The sequence below is a fragment of the Alternaria novae-zelandiae genome, assembly GCF_023758075.1.
Source record: "Alternaria novae-zelandiae strain BMP 2774 chromosome Unknown scaffold_19, whole genome shotgun sequence".
Lineage (NCBI taxonomy): Eukaryota > Fungi > Ascomycota > Dothideomycetes > Pleosporales > Pleosporaceae > Alternaria > Alternaria novae-zelandiae.
The window spans coordinates 228,549-248,936 of NW_026056979.1; the positions used below are offsets into that span (position 1 = coordinate 228,549).

At 49.4% G+C, this 20,388-nt stretch overlaps 7 protein-coding genes across 7 annotated transcripts; 4 read left to right on the plus strand and 3 right to left on the minus strand.

The window, feature by feature from the left end:
• Positions 1 to 4,576: 4,576 nt before the first annotated feature.
• Positions 4,577 to 5,522, minus strand: J4E88_008411 (uncharacterized protein; the record flags this gene model as incomplete). Its single annotated transcript, XM_049402021.1, has 3 exons — positions 4,577 to 4,905; positions 5,096 to 5,416; positions 5,519 to 5,522. 3 exons carry the CDS (start codon positions 5,520 to 5,522, stop codon positions 4,577 to 4,579), a joined length of 654 nt encoding a protein of 217 aa, XP_049252119.1.
• A 688-nt stretch (positions 5,523 to 6,210) lies between these two features.
• J4E88_008412 (uncharacterized protein) lies at positions 6,211 to 7,707 on the plus strand (the record flags this gene model as incomplete). The annotated part of the gene is made up of 3 exons (XM_049402022.1): positions 6,211 to 7,113; positions 7,166 to 7,418; positions 7,481 to 7,707. 3 exons carry the CDS (start codon positions 6,211 to 6,213, stop codon positions 7,705 to 7,707), a joined length of 1,383 nt encoding a protein of 460 aa, XP_049252120.1.
• Positions 7,708 to 8,988: 1,281 nt separating this feature from the next.
• Positions 8,989 to 11,250, plus strand: J4E88_008413 (uncharacterized protein; the record flags this gene model as incomplete). Its single annotated transcript, XM_049402023.1, has 5 exons — positions 8,989 to 9,284; positions 9,348 to 9,445; positions 9,497 to 10,212; positions 10,450 to 11,097; positions 11,170 to 11,250. The coding sequence occupies 5 exons, from the start codon at positions 8,989 to 8,991 to the stop codon at positions 11,248 to 11,250; spliced, it is 1,839 nt and encodes a 612-aa protein (XP_049252121.1).
• A 704-nt stretch (positions 11,251 to 11,954) lies between these two features.
• Positions 11,955 to 12,829, minus strand: GSP1 (GTP-binding nuclear protein gsp1/Ran; the record flags this gene model as incomplete). Its single annotated transcript, XM_049402024.1, has 4 exons — positions 11,955 to 12,292; positions 12,340 to 12,493; positions 12,547 to 12,639; positions 12,758 to 12,829. 4 exons carry the CDS (start codon positions 12,827 to 12,829, stop codon positions 11,955 to 11,957), a joined length of 657 nt encoding a protein of 218 aa, XP_049252122.1.
• Positions 12,830 to 13,350: 521 nt separating this feature from the next.
• J4E88_008415 (uncharacterized protein) lies at positions 13,351 to 14,206 on the minus strand (the record flags this gene model as incomplete). Its single annotated transcript, XM_049402025.1, has 4 exons — positions 13,351 to 13,482; positions 13,549 to 13,877; positions 13,927 to 13,999; positions 14,051 to 14,206. The coding sequence occupies 4 exons, from the start codon at positions 14,204 to 14,206 to the stop codon at positions 13,351 to 13,353; spliced, it is 690 nt and encodes a 229-aa protein (XP_049252123.1).
• Positions 14,207 to 14,859: 653 nt separating this feature from the next.
• J4E88_008416 (uncharacterized protein) lies at positions 14,860 to 18,144 on the plus strand (the record flags this gene model as incomplete). The annotated part of the gene is made up of 3 exons (XM_049402026.1): positions 14,860 to 15,903; positions 15,951 to 16,307; positions 16,354 to 18,144. The coding sequence occupies 3 exons, from the start codon at positions 14,860 to 14,862 to the stop codon at positions 18,142 to 18,144; spliced, it is 3,192 nt and encodes a 1,063-aa protein (XP_049252124.1).
• A 929-nt stretch (positions 18,145 to 19,073) lies between these two features.
• Positions 19,074 to 19,491, plus strand: J4E88_008417 (uncharacterized protein; the record flags this gene model as incomplete). The annotated part of the gene is made up of 2 exons (XM_049402027.1): positions 19,074 to 19,364; positions 19,435 to 19,491. 2 exons carry the CDS (start codon positions 19,074 to 19,076, stop codon positions 19,489 to 19,491), a joined length of 348 nt encoding a protein of 115 aa, XP_049252125.1.
• Positions 19,492 to 20,388: the final 897 nt, after the last annotated feature.

Sequence of the window (20,388 nt, forward strand, 5' to 3'; positions counted from 1 at the left end):
TACCTTTCTTCTACTATTCTTATAGTATAGACGCTCTTACTACTATATTATAGTTATTATAGATAGGCTTTCTAAGAAAAAAAAGTTTATAGCTATAGAAAATATAGAAGTCTCTACTATTATTAATAAGTTTCTTAAGTATATTTAGAGAAAGAAGAAGTATTCTAAAACCTTTATCTCTAACTAAAACTACTAGTTTACTTTATACTTTTAGCGCTATCTATATAAGTAAGTAGATACGTAATCTAAGCTTAGTACTATATATTATCTAGAGATAGATAGTTAGACTAAGAATATAAATATAGACTTTAAATAGTACCTACGCTTCTACGTTAACTACTTCTAGAATAACTAGGCCTAGCTACTACCTTTAGTAGAATTTAAGTTAAATTTAGCTATTAGCTTAGTAACTAGAGTTTCTCTATTCTAGGCTATAAAGAGCTACTAGCTACGTTCTAGTTTAGAGCCTCTCTACGCTATTACTAATACTATACCTACCTCTACGTAGTTACGCGCTACTAATACCTTAACTAATTATATTAATATAATATAATAGTACCTCTATAATAAGATTACTTAGACTTAAGATAAGATAAAGAAGTTTACTAACGTTTATTACTACTCTATACTCTACTTTAACGTAAGTAACTAGATACTTTTTAATATGTAATATATACACACTAAAAGGCTAGTAAAATCTCTAAACTATAAGAATATAAGTCTTTATTAGATTACTTATATTATTAACTATATAGCTTATAAACTAAACTTTCTAGATAGTCTTAAGGCGCTATTTCTAGTCTTCTACTCTTAGCTCTTATAGCTATATAAAGATAACGCGCTACCTAGTTAGCTATAAGCTAGAGATTACGCGCTACTAGAGGTTTATCTTACTAATAATAGTAAGATAGAGTTTATAGTTATCTAGATTCTAGACTCTTATATATAATATAATATAACTAACCTCTATATCTACTAATGTAGTTATTTATAATATAAGGTTAAGTAGGTAGATAATAATTAATCTCTATACTAGTAACCTTACTTTAATCTCTAAGAAAGTAAGAAATTAGTTTAGAACTTTTATAACTATAACTCTAATAAGTTAGGCTTTTATAATACGTTTTACGCGTATAATAACTATAGTAAGCTTATAGTTACTTTACTCTACTTATTAGACTTTATATACTTAGAAAGAACTAGCTAGTTATTTATAAATTTACTTAACTATATTACTTCTACCTATTAAAGTAATTATAATATATATCTCTATCTAACTTTAATCTTTATAGGTAATAGTAGCTCTAAGGTAACTTATTACTCTACTTAATACTATAAACTTCTACTTAATATAGAGTTCTTTAAAGTACTCTAGTATATTAAAAAATCTATAACGCTATTACTACTATTAGTTCTATTACCTTCTTATTAGCTTTTTATATTAACTCTTATATCTACTTATCTTAGCTCTTAGACCTTAAGTTATCTATTAATAGCCTTATATAAGAAGATAGATAATATCTTTTTTATTTTATCTACTTAGTTAGAACTTTAAGTGTTTTTTACTAGAGAACGTATAATAGTTTAGTTTCTTAAGCGTTAGGCCTACTTTAGACTAATAGTCTACACTATATATATTTACCTCTAAGTGCTTTTTTTAAGCTTTACTATAATAATATTATAATTTAATATAATATTATTATCTAATCTCTATATAACTCTTATACTTTACTCTACTTCTAGACTCTACTTTACTTCTAGACTCTACTCTACTTAAGACCTCTATCTTATATAAGAATATATACTACCTCTATACCTCTTATTAACTTTATAACCTTTATTTCTTTTTATTTCTCTATTACTTATACGCCTTATAATAGTATTATATTATATCTTACTTCTTAGTTAGAGTATATAGTCTAGGTTCTTCTTAGAAGATATAGCTAGACCTATAGAATTCTATTTTAATATTCTTAATACTTAGTTAGAACTTTAAGCGCTTTTAGAAAAGAATATATAATAGTTTAGTTTCTTAGGCGTTAGGTCTACCTTAGGCTAATAGTCTATATATATATATTCTACCTCTAAGTACTTCTTCTAAGCCTTACTATAATAACATTATAATTTAATATAATATTATTATCTAATCTTTATATAACTCTTATAATAGTCTTAGTTAGAGTACTAGAGGCTAGTTAGTAGTAATTTAGTATAATTTACGCTAGAAACTTTTAATTTAGACTAAACTACTTTATTATACTCTAAAATAAGCTATAATAGATTACTTTAAACCTTTTTAGAATTTTAGAAATAATAAATAAAAAGAGCTAATACTTACTATTATAAAGTAATTAAGAAGTAGAGAATAGAAAAAAGAAATCTAACTAGCTAGAAATAGTCTAGATATATAGCTTTACGCTAGTATTACTAGCGTAGAAAAATATATTTATACGCAATTTTATAATTTTCTAGATTACTAAATTTTTCTACTAAGATTTCTACTTTCTATAAGCGTATTATACTTATAAATACTTAGTATAGGCTATTATAGACTAGAATAGTCTATTCTAAGCTTTACTTACTCTCTTCTATTTATTATATATACTTAGAGTTAGATTAAAAGTAATCTACTCTAAGAAAAAAAATAATATTAAACTTTAGCTTATAAAGGCCTAGGCTAACTTAGCTATAAGTATAAATACTTTAGAATTACTATTATAGCTTAGTAGTAATTTATCTCTAGTCTTTTTAAAATAATATATCTAATTATAGTTTAATATTATATATCTAGTATTTAACTAACTCTATTATTTAATAGTTACTAGTATTTTTTAGTAACTAATAGTATTTCTTTAAATTATTAGCTTTACTAATAACTATAGTACTATAGTAATATACTAAATAATACTTTAGTAAATAATATTAAAGCTATTATAATTATACTATATACTAAAGTACTATCTTAAAGACTAGTATAAACTAGAACTAGACTATAGTCTAAGTTAAAGGCGCACTCTATTTGTTCTTGTTTGTACTAGCGAACTAGAATACACGTTACACGAATCCTTCCCTTAATGCAAGCCACCGTGGGCGGTATATCCACCGTATCGGCGTGCGATACGAGCTTCTGAGAGTATCGAAAGTCGTTCGTGTGGTTGCGATCACGCCAATTGACTTTCCGTATTCGGTAGTCGGGTCCTGCCGCATATATTGGGATCCACTCTGTGTAACTGAAACATTAGCATGAGGCGAATAGACTCCGCTACGCAGTCTACTGGATGTATATTTTGTACGTCCCTACAAGCCAGTATGCGTGGTTTACGAGAGCTCTTGTCAATATAGGTAGGTGAGTCCCGCATATCGATGTCGTCATTTAGCGAGGCTGATCACGCGCAATGGCGTCGTCTCATCGTGTTTTGTTCTCTACCTGTGAAGGCCTAGCGAACTGGCAGGACGAATGGCTGTAAATAGCCATACGTGTCAAGAGCTATCTTGGATGAGGTTTGCTTCGTGTTGTTGACCTCGTGTTGCTTGTGGTGTGATCCGAAAGTTGGCATCTCGCTTCCAGACCCAACCGAACGGAAGCGCAACGGACGCATCCTTTGAATGCAGCTAGAGAGGTTCATGTGGAACGAGAAACCTGCACAGTATGCTGTAAGCGAAGGTTAGAAGCATGATGCGGAGGAGCGCGACAGGCCGCGAGGTAGCAGTCATGGCGGCACGACTTCGGCCCTCTACACCTATCCATGCAGCACGTTCATTGTATGTCTTCGCAGAGCCGCCGGTACTTGGTCTCCATCACGTCGCGAAGTAACTCCGGTGCTCATCCAAGGATGACATACATCAAGGAAAGTGTCAATATCGAAGCCTGGAGCATCGCTTGGGAAGATGCACAAATAGACATGGGCCGACGCGGTACGCAGCAGAGATTGAATTTCGAAATGAAGGCCAAGGTTGAAATAAAGTGTGTATGCAGCTCTAGTGCAGGACGAAAGGCTTGTTTGTTTGATCCGGGGAAACGCGCAGGGGTTGAGTGAGCTAGATCTGCCGCCTAAAGCGGCAAACAGGGGAGCTCTCGGGGTAATATTAGAGCCAACCAGATGAATACTTGGTAGTCGAAAATTTGAAGGCGGGTTTTTCGATGATCGTTGCTTGTTTGAAGACGGCATTGTGTAGCTGGGATAATTTCTCGTAAGCTTTCCTCGGATTCAACCGACGGAGTGGCGGACCGCTTGTGTCACGGAAGGACTTCTTACATCGCGGACCGCTCTTGACACGCCTCGTCACGGCGCATTAGCCGGCTCGCTGTTGAGAAAGCCACGGTAGTACGAAGCAGTCGTGACCAGAAGATCCTTTCCTTCTGCATGCCAGCTTCAATCCGAAGATCAGGATCACTCAGCCCCAGGTCTCTAGACAGTGTAGTCAAGTGATTAAGGCTTGCCGCATAAGTGCTCGTAGCCGATGAAGTAGTTGAGACTGACACAGAAAGGACAACTGTCGAAGACGTGGGTGTCTTGCGTGGATTAAGCGATCGATGACCTGATATCTACATCATTCAGTTCCAAGGCTGTGACCCTCAACTCAACAGCGCATCCAAGCCTTCGATAAACGCAGGTAGCACACCGTCGAGCTCGGTATAGTTCGAGCTACCTGTTAACCAGATGCCGCGGCCTACGGCTAGTAATTGCAATAGCGTACTAGCGGTCTCAAGAATCGACAAATCCGGTGTGGAGTGCACAAGCAGCGCAAGCTTTTCGCGATCATATGAACCCGTCGCCTTGAAGAGATCGCCACTTTCAGTCGTCCAATTGGAAAATGAGTTCTCGAAAACAACGCTCAAGTCCGGCCCAGTGAACAATGTCTCATCAAAGTAACGAGGCTCTGGAAGAGCGCCAGGGTTGTGAACTATAGTGCAGTGTCAGCCTTACGCTCATGTAACTGCCGGAGTTGGACAATGATGGTTCTTTTCGCCTGCAGTAGAAAGAGACCCATTTGAGGACGCATGGTAAAGTGTACAGCAACACGACAGGGGCCTCGAAAGCCGGCTTCGGTGACGGTCTTACTTTCAATACAGAAGAAGACGGGCTGAGCTTACCAATATAGTCGTCCTTTAGTCCGGTGCTGTCTTGAACAGCTTGAGCGATGCTATCGAGATACACGGCATAGTCTGTAGAGTATTGGGTAGGCGTCTCATCAACGAAGACACCACTCAGAGCCAGTGAGGAATCATATTCGCCCCAGAATGAAAACGCAGCAATGTCATCCAGCACAGAACTCAAGTCCCTGGTACACCACGTGGTTGCCACATAGCCGATAGTGCGTACATTACTGAGCGAGTTGAGGGCCTCGATGGCTGCGGTATATTCTGCGTTCGGTAGTGCACCCTCTCCTGGCCCGTTATGCACATTGACCACGACTGTAAAGTGTACACGAGGGAACGATGATGCTCTGGAAGTAGTACATGTCGTTAGTCCCGGTACGGATGAGTAGCGACAATAGTAGAGGTACCGTATCGTACACATCGTGAAACGGATCCCACGCGCCTGCTGAGGGGTAGACGTAGAGCGGAACAATTACGGAGCTGAGTCCGTCCATGACTCTGCTTTGAGCACGGCAGGCTAGGAGCCGATGACGAGACGCTGGCCCAAACGGAGATGAGCCGATAGAGGGTAAGATCTGGAGAAACACAGCTTACGGATACTGACGAACGCAAACATGTAATGGATATCCTTAGGGTGTGTTTGGGCACCAAGAAGACGCTGACAGATGCCGGGATCGAGTAGTCGAACGAAGCCTCGCAGTATGCCCACGTTGAATCTCTGACGGCCCAGATGATGGTATTTTGAGAGATTAGAGGACGCGGCAATGCAACCACACGGGTACGTATTGCGCACTTGGCTATGCAGATTGGACAGGGATCGTTAGCGATGCGAGAGTATATTTTGAGAGTGCTAGACCTGAGGAGACTCCGAAACTGATGAGTCGGGATGAAGAGGCCGCATTGTGCCAAGCAATGTAAACAATATTGACGGCGCAGGAAAAGTCTGACTTCGATGTCTTCTGCCTAATTGCTCGTGATTTGAGGCTGTTGTTGAGAGTTGTGGCGCGTATAAAGAATTTCGGACGTATCGAGAAAGGTAGCGCCGTAACAATCAACGCACTCGCTCTTCTTCCATACATTCGTTCATTCGCCAAGCATAATTGTGCAAGATGTCGTCATCCTCTTCGACGTATTCGCTATCGCCCTCCGTCACACCGGAAGTACTCAATACACCGGGAACACAGCGATCGGTGCTATTCGACGACGATGTAGTAGCGGATCCTCTGAACATCGATGGATCCACGTCGACCTTCATCATGGTCGTCGGTGGGCTGGGATACATCGGCTCGCATACCGTATTGGAGTTGCTCAAAGAAGGCTACAACGTGCTGGTCATCGATGACTTGAGTAACTCGTACGAAACCGTCCTGAACAGGGTGCGGGGTCTTGCGATTGACTTCTGCACGGCGCATGGGCGACGAATGCCAGCGTTGCACTTCCGTCAGCTGGATTACAGGAGTGCACACATGAAGACGGTACTGGCCAGCTACTCATCGTATTCGATCATCAGCAAGCCAGCGCCTACGCCAGCACGATTCCCATACTCGACTTTGCAGCGAACAGACTCCGGTATCGACATGGATATGGACGACGCGCAAGAACCTGTCGTTGAAAGACTGTCCAGAATATCCGGCGTTATCCATTTCGCGGCGTACAAGTCGGTTGAAGAGAGCATCCGGATGCCGTTAAGATACTACAGCAACAACGTCTGCGGGCTGGTCGACTTTCTGGGGTTGCTAGAGGATTTTGGCATCAAGAACTTCGTGTTCTCCTCTTCTGCAACAGTCTATGGCGAGGGTGCTAATTGCGGGCTACCTCTGCGCGAAGAACTGTGCGTGCATCACCCAGAATCTTTCTTGGACAGCGACGGAGCAGAACGCCGAGTTTTGCCGGGCGTTCTGGGCCTCACATCACCGTATGGTCGGTCCAAGTTCATGTGCGAGTCCATTCTGGCAGACCTTGCGCTTTCCGACCCCACATGGTCCATAACCGCCCTACGGTACTTCAACCCGGTAAGTACATTCGATGATCAGGGTACGTATGAGACGTGTCTAACAACTCCAGGTTGGTTGCCACGAGTCTGGTATTCTGGGTGAAGATCCTCGACAGAAACCGAGCAATCTGATTCCAGTTATCGCAACAGTCCTGACAGGGACAAAGCCAGTGCTGGACATCTTCGGCACAGATTGGAACACCCCAGACGGCACGGCAGTGCGGGACTTCATCCACGTCGTCGATCTGGCTCGGGGCCATATTGCGGCTTTGGCAGCTTCGACGGCCGGTCGTACTTTAGCACCATTTCGCACGTACAACCTTGGTAAGTGGAGGCCTTATATGAGAACGTCTCACACTAAGGTCTGTGTACTGACTTCGACTCAGGTACGGGACGAGGACATACTGTCCGTGAGGTACTCCAGAGTTTAGAGGACGCATCACAACGGAAGATTCCCGTCAGGGAAGTCGGCCGCAGGGCTGGAGATGTTGGCTTCTGCGTGGCGGAGGTGCGACGAGCAGAGACCGAGCTGCAGTGGAGGGCTGAGAGGTCTTTGAATGACTGTTCCGGTGACGTATGGAACTTCACTAAAGCTAGGTGTGTAGAGTCGTAGACAAAGGGCGTGCTGAGTGGCCCTGCACGGTTTCCTTCATCATCCTTTCCCTGCATATCCTAGCATCAGCGGCATTTCTTCTCTTGTGAGCAGCAAGATAGATCATGGATGGTTAGCTCGCAGTGCTCGAGCATTTCATGGACTAAAATTTAATACCCAATTTCCCATGAATTCTCACTGAACGACCAGTGCAAGCTTGATCATTGCCCACTTTTCATTGTCGCGTAAAGTAGCTGCATGGCTGATAGTTTCCAGGACGTCGTAGCCAGATCACGGAAATGAGCGAGACCTAGTAATGAGCGAGACCTAGTAATGAGCGAAACCTAGTGGAGAGTCGACGAGGCTTAGAGGCAACGCGCAGGTACGCCTCCTTTCATATGCGTTCAGCGCCTAGACAGCCCAAATTTGGCCAATCGAGACGAACGCTGGATTGCTTTTTGGCGTCGTGTGTGTGGGTTCATCGCTGGTATCAGATAAGGCTGTGGCAGCATAGATAGCCAAGGCCAGGTTGCATCGAGCCGAAATCTTAGAGGCACACTGTGCTGCTACGGTCGCAGGCGCGGTACCATTTCCGTGACTAAGACAGTCCAATGGAACGTGTAAGAGCATGTGGCGAGGCGACTACTTCAGCTGGCTCGCTACACTCAACCCTTTCCGCCGAACGTGCGCAGAACCACTAACCCCACGATAAAATGGCAAAAGCGAAGGCGGAATCCAGGCTAGCGATACGGCGGTGACGGGAATGCGCGCAAACGGCCCAGTAATGGACGACGGCAGTGCCGTGGAGACAGCTCGTTAGTTCCGATTCGCCCACTGTGCGTTTCAGTCCCGGCCGGCTTGCGTTGAAGCGGTACAAGCGAAGTACAGGCGACGGCAGGATCCAACGGTGCGTCAAAAGGGCAACGGGGCAGGCCGGCCAGGTTGACGGTACGATGGAGTTGCACAGAAGATGCTGTCCTGAGCTGAATGGGGCGACGATCACATAGGGGCCGACAACAAAGAGGCTGAGGCTCTCCTTGCGTCCTGCGGTTGGCGTCTTGAGTTGGGCGGAGACGGCCGATTGGGTGCAAGATGGAAGGAGGCTTCGGAAGCTTTTGGCGATTTCAGCGCTAGGCCGAGTAGACGGGCGTCACGTGCCGGGTCAACAGTACTAGCAGCCCGCACCCGTTGCAACCTCAACGTCTCTACCTACGCACAGTCGCAAAGCCCACGCCGACCTGGATACCGTGGATTCTGAATCGCCTGCGCGTAGACCGTTCTGTTGCGATGCCTCCCTCTGCCATGGCGATGCCGGGGCAACACATGAACGGCGCTCCTTCGAACATCTCGGCTGGCGTAGATCCCACTTACTGGGGCGGCCACCAGGACTTCTCACCGGACTCCACATCGCCATTGTCGCCCTCGCTAGGGCTCCATTTGTCGCCGACACAGAGTATCACCACCCAGAGCAGCATCAATGGCGGGACTCCCCCGGCGCAAACGCCCCAGTCGGACAGCGGCGGCAGCAAGGGAACCGGCCAGAAGAACAGCCAGAAGCAGTCAAATAACGACCAAACCAGGGCCTCGGTCGCTGTCGCGTGCGTCCCATGTCGCAGTAGACACTTGAAATGCGACGGTGGTGTGCGATGTTCCCGATGTAGGACCGACAACGTGGAATGTACCTACATCAAGTCGCGAAGAGGCTGGAAGGGCAAGCGGAAAACCAAGGACGACACGGGCGCGTCCACGACCCCGAATGGTGGGTATATCGCAACGACGACAATATCAACCCAAAATCTAACGTGATTAGGAATATCTGCATCTGAAGTCCAAGCCAGCAATGGCCACATCTCGTCACCTGAGTACTCGTACAACGGCGATGCTGGCATGAACCAGCTCAGCCCAACTCACGGTCTTGGCGTCCGACCTGTAGCCCCACCAGTTGCTCAACTCAACCTAAATGGATCCGCGCGTCTGAACCGGTTTGGCCACTTGGGACCCGAGACGGCTGTGCAGGCCTTCTACCACTTCTTCTACAACTCACATCCATTCTGCCTTCCGGAACGGCGGTTAGTGGAACTCTTCAAGGAACGACATGCCCCACTCTTGGAACATGCCGTGCATTTCATCGGATCCAGCTACATACCGTCGGTGCCTACGGCCATGTACAAGGAAGCGTTAGACCGTCAGATAGACAGCAACAACTACCCAAGAGATGCGTGGTCGGTCCAAGCCCTGCTCCTCTTCGCCATCGGCCTCCACGCCCACAACGAAGTCCCCCGCGCCGCCCAGATCTTCACCATAGCCCAAAACCTAACGCTGGAGATTGGGCTCAACCGTATGGAATTCGCGCTGATGCACGGAGAAAACGACCCGCAGCTGGAAGAAAGTTGGCGGAGAACATGGTGGTCCATGTTCACGGCCAACGGCATGATGACCGCCGTTAACCCCGGCGTGCAATTCCGACTGAAAGACGTCGTAACCGACGTGCCACTGCCATGTGAGAACGTCGAGTACTTTTCAGGTGTAAGTACCCAGTCCCCTGACATCAGATCTGACATGTGTCAAATCGGCTTGGCATGTTTCCCTTCTTAGTGCGAACCCGTGCCGCTCTTAGGTACTCGAGATGAGATCATCTGACTGCATGTCATACTCCGATGGCAGATCGATGCATGTCATACATGTGGGGTGGGGGTAGCCATCCTCCTGGGACTACAAACACAAAACCTTATACAGATCACTAAACTAACAACCCACAAACAGCAAATACCCTACCCCTCCACCCTCTCCGACTACGACGACTCGGCCTTCCTCCCCCACTTCACAACCTTCTCCTCCTTCACCTACCTCATCGACGCCATCCGCATCTTGGGAAAAGTCTTCGAATGCGCGCGCCTAGACTCCACCTTCGAATACCACGCCGTCGACGTCGTAGACCAATACCTGTGCAACTGGCGCTTACACCTCCCGGCCTCAAAAACAGACATCGTCTCCAACGACGGCCACATCGACGAAGTGCTCTTCCAGGCCCACATGGTAAACGCCGGCAGCACAATAATGCTGCACCGCCCGCGCAGCAACCTCGGTTTCGGCCGCGTCGAAGGCGTAAACATATGCGTGCAACCCGGGCAGGTCCTGCTTCCCACGCAAACCCGCGAAATCCACACTGCGAAGTGCCTCACGTCCGCCGAAAACATCTCCTCGCTCATCCGGCTGCCCGGACCCCTGCTTTACCACACCCCCTTCTTCACCTGCGTCGTCGTAATGGCGTCCGTCGTGCACCTCTCCTACTGGTCCTTCCTCGTCCCCGACGGCCAGGACGACATTATCAAGCAGAGCATTCGGCTCGATGTCGGCACGCTGCAGCAATATAGCAATACATGGCCGATTGCGAATGTGGTGCTGGGGCAGGTAAGGGGTGTGGCGCACACGCTGTTTAATAGTAAGAAGGCGATGAGTATACATCTTTGGAGCAATCTGCAGCAGGATGATGTTATTAGGGGTGTTATTGAGGAGGGGAGGAGTGTGCCACAGCAGCAGTATGCGCAGTTGATCGCTCCGTGAGTATTCGATCTTTTTCTACACTTGCTTGCTGTGTTTGGGCTTGGGCTAACATTATCGCAGGATGCTGAAATCGTAGACGTGCCTTGTCGTCTTTTCGCTTTCGTTATGTCTCGCATCGTCCTTGTTTACTTGCGCGTTGTAATCATTTCATGTCTTTGTTGTCTCCGTCGCGCGCGTCAAAAACGGTCGTGTCATGACCACAGCGAGCGAGCGAGCGAGCCTTCTACTTGTCAATTTTTCGGTCGTCGCTTTGATTCGCTATTATGCGACTCTGCTTGTCCGTATTATGAGCATACTGACATCACGCGTCATTTCTTCTATCGTGTCTGGGCGGTGGGCGGCGCATTCCATTGAAAAGTCCGAGCAAGCGGAGTTGGAATATAATGAGGATATGAAATGTGCTGTTGTAGTAGTAGTCGCAACGCCCTTGAGCGTGTTAATAGTAGAATCGAAAAGCTTTCTCCATCACAATTAACACCAGTCTGGTTGATCAGGAACAGTCTATTGTTCATTCGTCGAAACGCCGGCTAGTCCAGCGCTTCCAGTCGGATACTTCCGCCAGTCCTCCTCCGCATGCCCCGTTTTCGCCAAGAATGTCCTCAATTCTCGAGCTGCATATCCGTTGTCCCATTCCACTAAATCTCGTCCATGTCGTATACCCATTAGAGCCCTAGCCGTGGCCTAGAGCAAGCTCATGACCGTATCTACAAATCGGCGTCGTCCTCATCGGGCAGAGGCATCTGGGCGGCGTTCTCCATCTCCTGTCGGTACTGGTCGAGAACGGCCTGGTCGACCTGGACCTCGGGAGGCGCCAGAGCGGGGGCGGCGACAAAGTCGAGAGACTGGTTGCCGACGAGTTTCCGGGCGAGCCAGAGGAAGGGCTTCTCGAAGTTGTAGTTGGACTTGGCGGAGATGTCGTAGTACTGGAGGTTCTTCTTTCGGTGGAAGGTGATGGACTTTGCCTTGACCTTGCGCTCCTTGACGTCGACCTTGTTGCCGGTGAGGACGATGGGGATGTTCTCGCAGACACGGACCAAGTCACCTGGGGCTGTTAGCGAATGCGTATCGGGGGGTTGTGGGCGCACGTACGGTGCCAGTTGGGGACGTTCTTGTATGTGATACGCGAGGTGACGTCGAACATGATGATACCGCACTGTCCGTTGATGTAGTATCCATCGCGGAGACCACCAAACTTCTCCTGGCCGGCGGTGTCCCAGACGTCGAACTGGATCTGGCCGAGGTTCTGTCGTCTCGTTAGCAGGCGTGTCGCGGGCGGCAGAGGGTCGGATAACGTACTGTGGTGAAGCCGAGGGGGTGGACCTCTACTCCGAGCGTCGCGATGTACTTCTTCTCGAACTCTCCGGTCAAATGGCGCTTGACGAAGGTCGTCTGTGGTGGGGCTGTTAGCAACCTGCATCGCAGTCTCAAATTCTCGCAGTCTCGCAGTCGCGCGGCCGTCTCAATAGCCGGGCTGCTATCGCGAAACGGCTCCCAAGGGGCGTCATACCTTTCCGGTACCACCGTCACCGACAAGCACGAGCTTGAAGGTAGGGACTGAGCTTGCGGCAGTCTCGGCCATGGTGTCGGGTGTTGTGGCGGGGTGATGTGGTGTGTGAGGGGGGATGTGGGCAGGGTCTGTGGGAGAAAAGATATCAGTCGGGGTCGCACAGGGTTATTGAGCAAAAGACGGTGGTGCAGACTCACGGGTGATAAAGAGTGGGGAAAGTAGCGGGCGTGAGGTGGGCAAGAAGAGGTTTTGTTGTGCTGAAGTGTTGGCGCCCCGGGCGGTGTAAATCTCTTGGCGCCTTCCGCAATTTTGACCTCACAGGCAGGCAGGCAGAGGCAGAGGCAGAGGCAGCGTTAGGCAGCTATAGGCTTCTTTGTCTCAACACCCCGGGGTTGCCTTGCACTTGAGTACAGTCATAGATTGTCATTTACTAGCAATTCCTTGATCTTTTCATCCCAAAGCAAACAACGCCGGGTATCATGCTATGCTTGTTGGCCAAACCGAGTGCGCCACGCGCGCTGCCGCCAGCCTTGCCTGCCACCCATCCACTCGACGTATCTCCCAGCTCGACATATCTCGTGATTTGTAATACACTACATGGGCAGCAAGTGACAGCCCAACAGCCCCCTTCCGCCCCAGTTCCTCCGCGGTGTGAGTTGCATCTCAACTGTCTCTGCCGGGCCGCCCGATGGGTTGGGTCGCAGCGCCTTGACGGTAATGGGAATCTGCACTTGTCAGCCTGCTGCACGCCCGACTGAAGACAGCATCCTGTGCAGCGTGATGCGACGTACTCCTTCGTTCTGCGACACGGCCTCAGCCACGCGCGACAGGTTCTCGTGGTTTGTCCAGTCCACCCAGCCGAACTTGGTTATGGTGTCGTACACCTGTAAGCCGGCCGTCGCTGCTGGGCTGTCTGGGACCACGCTGTTGACCTTTGCAAAGGGCGCTTCGAGTGCGGCAGGCGGTGCGCTCAGCCCTGCCTGGGCGCCGTTGGAGGTCGTCGCGTCGCCCGCCTGCGCTGCCAGCCGCGCGTGGTGCTCGTGGAGGCCCTTCTCGATGCGCGACATGAGGTCCTTGTAGTCATTCTTCAGCCGTATGATGCGCGCGCGCGTGGTTCGGACTGCGACGGTCAGCGATCCTGAGTGACGTCGAAGATCACCGCTCCTTACTCTGGGGGACATCGATATCACTGCGTGGAAAGCCGTCCAGGGTGGTCAGGCCGGTGCTCATGCGGACGCCATGCTACAACAAGACGTCAACTGCTTATCCCGCCCATAGCCTTGATTTGCGTACCGAATCCAGCACCTGCCCTAATGCCTTCAACTCTGTCTCTACTCGGTCCTTCTCGGCCATGAGCTCCTGCAGCGTCAGCTGCTCTTTTGGTATGCCATTGGAGTAGCCTGCCGACGTGGGCCCAGACGAGACGGTTGGCGCGTGTATATCATCCATGGTGTGCAGATGTTCGTCGCCGCCGCAGAGTTGAGAGTGCGTGATGCTTACTACTCCGAGTACAGCTGGAGCTTGGATGTGGGGGTGGGAGCTTGAGGGAGCTTGAACTGTGCGGGGCAAAACCGCCAGGACGGTCGCCTTCCTTTTTCCTCCCTCACTTCTCTACCAAACTTCACTATCCCAAGCACACGCGCGTGACCTCTGTGCGTGCCAAACTAGGAGTATGCTTCAGCTGCATAGAATGCTCAGTCTTGCAATGGCTCGGGTCGGCTACCGACATTCTTGTTCTGCCGTCATGGTGAGTCGCGACTACCGAGATTTGGTGAGAGCAACGCGGCCGCCATGTTAGCGGTCCTGGTCGATGGCTCACCACTCGCCCCTAACGAATAGCCTGTGTAGAATGCGCTTTACTGCGCGCCGTCTGGACCCTTTCCCTTAGATGCCGCCATTACGCTCTTGAGAACTTTGCGCCTCTGCGCTTTCCTCCCGTCCTAGCCAGTAGTCATATCCAAAATGCCTCAGCCAACTTCCTTATCGCTCTGCAGCTCACTTGTCTCTCCTTAAGCCATCGTCGTTGGATGCAGTAGTATTTATCTCATGCGCTGAAAGCCTTCGTACCCGTCCTATCCAGTGTCGACCGTACGACCACGGACATGACATATGTGTTGTCGCTCCGGCCTCAGAGCCCACTCAAGCGGTCCTTCAGCGACAATCCATACCTCAACTCCTGCTCCCCTCAAAAAGACACACTACTGGCACCCCTGAGCGACATTACTGCTCGCAATGCTTCCGCGTGCTCATTGTATTCCCTCGGGGCGACTAGGGCAGGCGACTGGTCTCGGAGCAACGAGAACACACCACCACTTACCTCTCAGTCGCTCCTCGATCTTGTGCCTGAGAAAGGAGGCTTCCCATTCAGTACCAGACATGTCATCGAAGAGCCACGCAAGCGGAACTGTGGCCCAGATCGGCCACCGCCATCTTTCTCGAGACTCACAGTCCCGCCGAGGCCTCATGCGAGAGGTTATCACAGCTCGCAGCAAATCGCGGAACCTTCCTCTGACAGCGACAGCTCGGCTGATGACATGGACATTGACGACCACGACTTCGAAGAGACACACCTGTTCAATCTATACGAAGCCATACACGTGCCATTGCCACAAGGTCGCCTCCCCGATAATGACGGAGATGAGCCGCGCGAAGACTACGAAGAAGCGCCTGCGACTATCTCTGTATCTTCACAGCCCTTTCGGCGGTGGATGAGCACTTTGAGGCGTCGACACGCGCACAGGTGGAGGGATAACGTCGCTGAGATACCACGGCTATCCTTCGACACCGCTGATGGCATGTCTTTCCTCTCTCGACCGCTGGGAAGACTGTCGGAATCCGTGCGCAGGACATCGGAGTCTATGACATCGTCCATGGGCTATGTGACAGCAATGAAGTCGACTTCGATGACCATCGGCAGCGCGAGCATTGCACCGCGCTCAGAAGCTGGAGTACCAGGGAAGGTTCGCTTGGGTAACAGGAGCAGCAACTACTCCGACGCGCGCAGATCACTAGAGAGCCATCGTGGTGCACTAGGGCCCGTGCTTGATGAGAGCGCGTGGCTTCGATCACTACAGCGTCGCAAGGTTGTTGAGGAGCTGATCTCCTCGGAAGAGAGCTACATTGCAGACCTCAAGGTCTTGATCAACGTATGTTACCTACCACCGGGTTGACTCTACCATTCTAATCTAAGCAGGACTATTTCATGATCCTTACTGCCCTTCCTACTCTGTCAGGCCAGACACGATCATCAATACAACAGAATATCTCCCAGATTCTACAGCTTCACGAAGACTTGCTCGCCGAGCTTCACCAAGTTGTACCTCAGGCAGACTTCACCAGAAGCGCGTACCAAGAGACGTATCCTGTGACAAAAGCCAAACATATTCGCTTTCATAGCGCCGACATTGTGCCGGGGCGCTTTGCCGAACACAAGACTGCCAGGAGGCTGAGGCATTCTTTGGAGATTGGACGATCGCCAGACCGCAGACCGCGAGGCCTAGTGACGGATACGCAGACGGCCGGGAACATTGCCAAGATCTTCAACAAACATGTAAGCTATACGCGACTCTTACAATACTCTTCGCTAACAAATCTAGATGAAACGCTTCTTCACATACGAGGAGTACGGCGCGCATTGGACGACCATGTCACAAGATCTCACCACAATGTGCAAAGGACTGCATGGCTGGCAAGAATACGAGCGCGGTGTCGAAGCGCTGCAGAAGGTGGTCGCATCGGAGAACAACCGAGAGGCAGGTAGCAAGAAGGCGCTCAGCTTTCCAGATCTCTTGATTAAACCAATCCAGAGGGTGTGCAAGTACCCTCTACTGTTCGACGACCTATGCCGCCACACGCCCGTCTACGACGACCCAGAAGCGCATGCCGAGCTCGAAAAAGCTCTTTTCCGGCTGCAGGAGACTATCCGCGAAGTCAACAAGGCGAAAGATGACCCTCAGACCCGGCGTCTCATTGAAATCACATGGCAGCTACAAGATCGACTGGTGTTCTCAGAGCAGAAGATTTCTCGAGCTCTTGTCTTTCGCCTTCTCGGGCATGTCCTCCTATGTGGCGCTCTACATGTGACATATCAAACACCCGATCGTATCAAGGGTGCGTACATGGTGTGCGTTTTGTACAAATCATGCCTTGTACTTGCGACGGCGAGCCGGTTCCATACGCCATATACCGTCGTCGCTTCAATCGGGCTTGCCAACGCCAGCATCGAGGAATGTGACAACGGCCGCGGCATACAGTGCCATACTGCTCCACATACGTGGAAATTCGTCTTCGAGCACGGCCATCGCTTACACGAACTCATCTTCAGCGCCTGCACTTCTCACGAAGAGGAGGTTTGGAAAAAGCAGCTGCGCGAGCGTATTGTTTATGAGACACACGATTTCGTCGAAGGCCAGTCTACCATGCAGGACATGTATACATCCCTATCGCTAGGCCTCAAGTCTCTTGGGCCTGTCTTCGGTCATGCAAATACTCTAGTACGGCGCATGTCAGTCCATCGAGCGGCGACTCTCGGTGCGAAGACCAACACGAGTCAGGTCATTATCAAGAACACCCAGGCACAAAAGCTACCCGATACGCCTCCGACGTTTTCGCCAAGTATAGTAACTCGATCTCAATCGCACCTCTCCGCGAATCACATCCCTATACTTGCCCCGCGACGAGCTGAGCGCGTACGTCTCGAGAGTACATTGGAAGACGTATGGACAAAAGACATGTTGCCCTTTCCGGGCATGTCAAATCGGAGGATGGAGAACCAAATCAGAGCTTCAGCAAACTCAGTGATGCGAAAGCTAAGCATAGCAAGCATAGCAAGCAATTTCTCGCGTCGCTCACCCAGTCTTTCCAACACGAGCAACACGCGGTCAGAAGACTCTTTCGGAAGCCGCGTTCATAAGATGTCGAACGGGAACCTGCGAGCTCAATCGGCGACTGATCGAAGGCCGACCCCTGCACTTGTCGACTTCCATTCCGCACCCGCCGCGTTCCTACCTGAGGACTTTGAGGTCGAAGACACGCGTCCTTCTAGTAGACGTCGACGTCTTGCCAACCGAGCGATAGGCGTAGAGCGTCCAACCGATAAGCCACTACAGAGCAAACCAAAGAAGGTTCGACGTCTTTCCACGCATCTGATCAGTCTCCCACGATCCGAATCACGCGCTCGCGTCGCCGAGAGAACCGTCTCCCACGCATCAACAGCAACCACCGTACGCGCACCACCTCCCTGCGCCGAGGTAACCAAAAACATAGAAAACAGAAAACAGCGACGGCAAGAAGAGCCCACTCCCGAATCCCGGCCTGCATCTTCAAACCACTCCACCTCGAACAAGTTTTCGAAGAGCAAGAGTAGGATCTTTAATTTCTTCCGATGATCCAACACACATATCCTGTTGGACCAACATCACATACCAGCTGGACACGCATTGAGTGTCCACCAAAACGGCAACGCATTGCGAGTACATACTTCCCTTGACGACGTAACGACCACACTATCCTTGCTCCAACAGCAAGTACGAGAACATGAATACCACGACTGAGATGACGGCGACGGCAACAACTCCGATAACCAAGGGCCAGTGTAACAAACATAATGATTAATCATGCGATCAGCACAGCGTTACTGCAAGGTACACTCGCTCTCTCTCACGATCTGGGCAGCCACCGTTGATGGTGGGCTGGCTGGAAGTCTGGGGGATCGGGAACTCGGTATGACGTCATGCGGCTAGCGAGTTTGGGGCATGGACACGTACGTACTGGTACCTGGGCACGCGATCGCATGATGGAGGGGCGGCGTTGGTTTGCAATGGGATCAGAGTATTTGGATAGTAATGATTGAATCATGGTTATATGATCTGGACTTACTTGAGTGAGATGCGTGATTCATGTTCTCTCTTGCCTGACAGTGTTGAGTGCTGGAGTTGGATACAATGCAATTCCTCAGCCTCATCGCACCGCATTGCAAAGCAGAGAGAAGCCGGCCTGCATCCATGCCCACCCGTTTCAGCCCAAAGAGCCTCAATGCAAAATGCAAAACAAGGCGTGAGAGCTTGCGTGCGCAATTACCATGCCTGATGCCAGGTGAGAGCGTGCAATACCTCCTTGGCAATGACGTAGCCGCCCACCCGGTCAAAGCTCCAGATCACGTAGCTCTAAATAGCCCCTCTAAAGCTTCCCCTCCATCCCACCACATCACTCGATATCCATTGCACACTCCTCTCTACTTTACTACAACACACTCAAACCACTCAAACCAACCTCCATATACCCAAACGAACCGAAACCAACGAGTTAACCACACAAAATGGCCCGCGGCAACTCCCCCCAAACCCAAGTCTTCTACAAGGGCTCCTCCGGCGACCAATTCTGCATCTTCGTCGAGAGCGTAGAGGAGCTTCAGAAGTGGAAGGCTGATAGCACGATTCCCATGGTCGACGTTGTTGCGGGTTGGAAGGTGCTTGTTCCTGAACACGGCAAGCAAGGTGTCCTCAACACGGCCAGCAAGCAGCAGCTTGAGAACGAGTTTGGTAAAGATGCCAAGGAGGATGATATTTTCAAGAAGATTCTGCAGGAGGGTAGTGTGCAGAGCTCTGAGGTATGTTGGCTCGATTCTACCCCGCGTCTTGTGAAGGATGGTTGCTAATGTGTTTGTGTGTGATGGATAGAACTCCGAGCGCATCGGTATCACCAACGAGACCCAGGGCGGACGTCAAGCTCACTAAGCGCTTCGTTGCTGCTTCGGCTTCAGCGTCAGCGTCAGCGTCAACATGAACGACGAACGATTTCTTTCGATATGATATCATGATTTAAGGAAGAGCGTAGGGTGGGATAGCCGGGCACGTAATACTGCTGGCTTGCAAGGAGGGCAAGGCATAAACAGCCTTGCCTGCATCCTGCATGTTTGATAGGCATCATAAATGAGATGAAAACCTACAATACCGTCGGGCTTGAAGTCGAATGTGTGACGTGATGCTGCCTCATCTGTGATGTGAGTGCGGCTGTGTGTGAGTGGTGTGTAGGTGCTGGTGGTTTATGATCTACAACTGCACCTTGATGTACCTGAGCTGATGGCCTCAGAACTATTATGCCTACACCTTCGCCAACCGGACTATTGATCTTGTTTAATGGGTTTTGTAGTAGCTGCGACTTTGCTCTCCTCCCATCTTTATCGTTGCTCGTCTTTAATGTTTTCTTTCCTTTAAAACTGTAAGATGGGTCGATTGCAAAGATGCACTCCGATGTGTATAGCGAGTCGACGGGATATGCGGCGATCGTAGGACAAGATGGCTGTGGTATCGGCCGGGAAGAAAGGTTGGAAGAGAGGGAGTGTGTCGGTGGTTGCGGTGTGGTGGCAGGATGAGATGGTATGCGCGGCATTCTTCATCATTGAAGACCCAGGTAGAGCACGTTGTCAGCAACGATCTTTCTTCGCTTCTCCAGAATCTAACGTTCCGATGAGTAGGTGGTGATTGTAAGGCAGGAAAGCAGGTCTAGCGACTACATCAAGGTGAAAAAATGGCAGAGTTAGTGACTTGACGTCGATGTAGCCTCCAGGGCGTTCAGGTCTTTCCTAGGGTGACGTGGGAGTAAGTTTGTCGATATTGTAGTACGATGAAGAC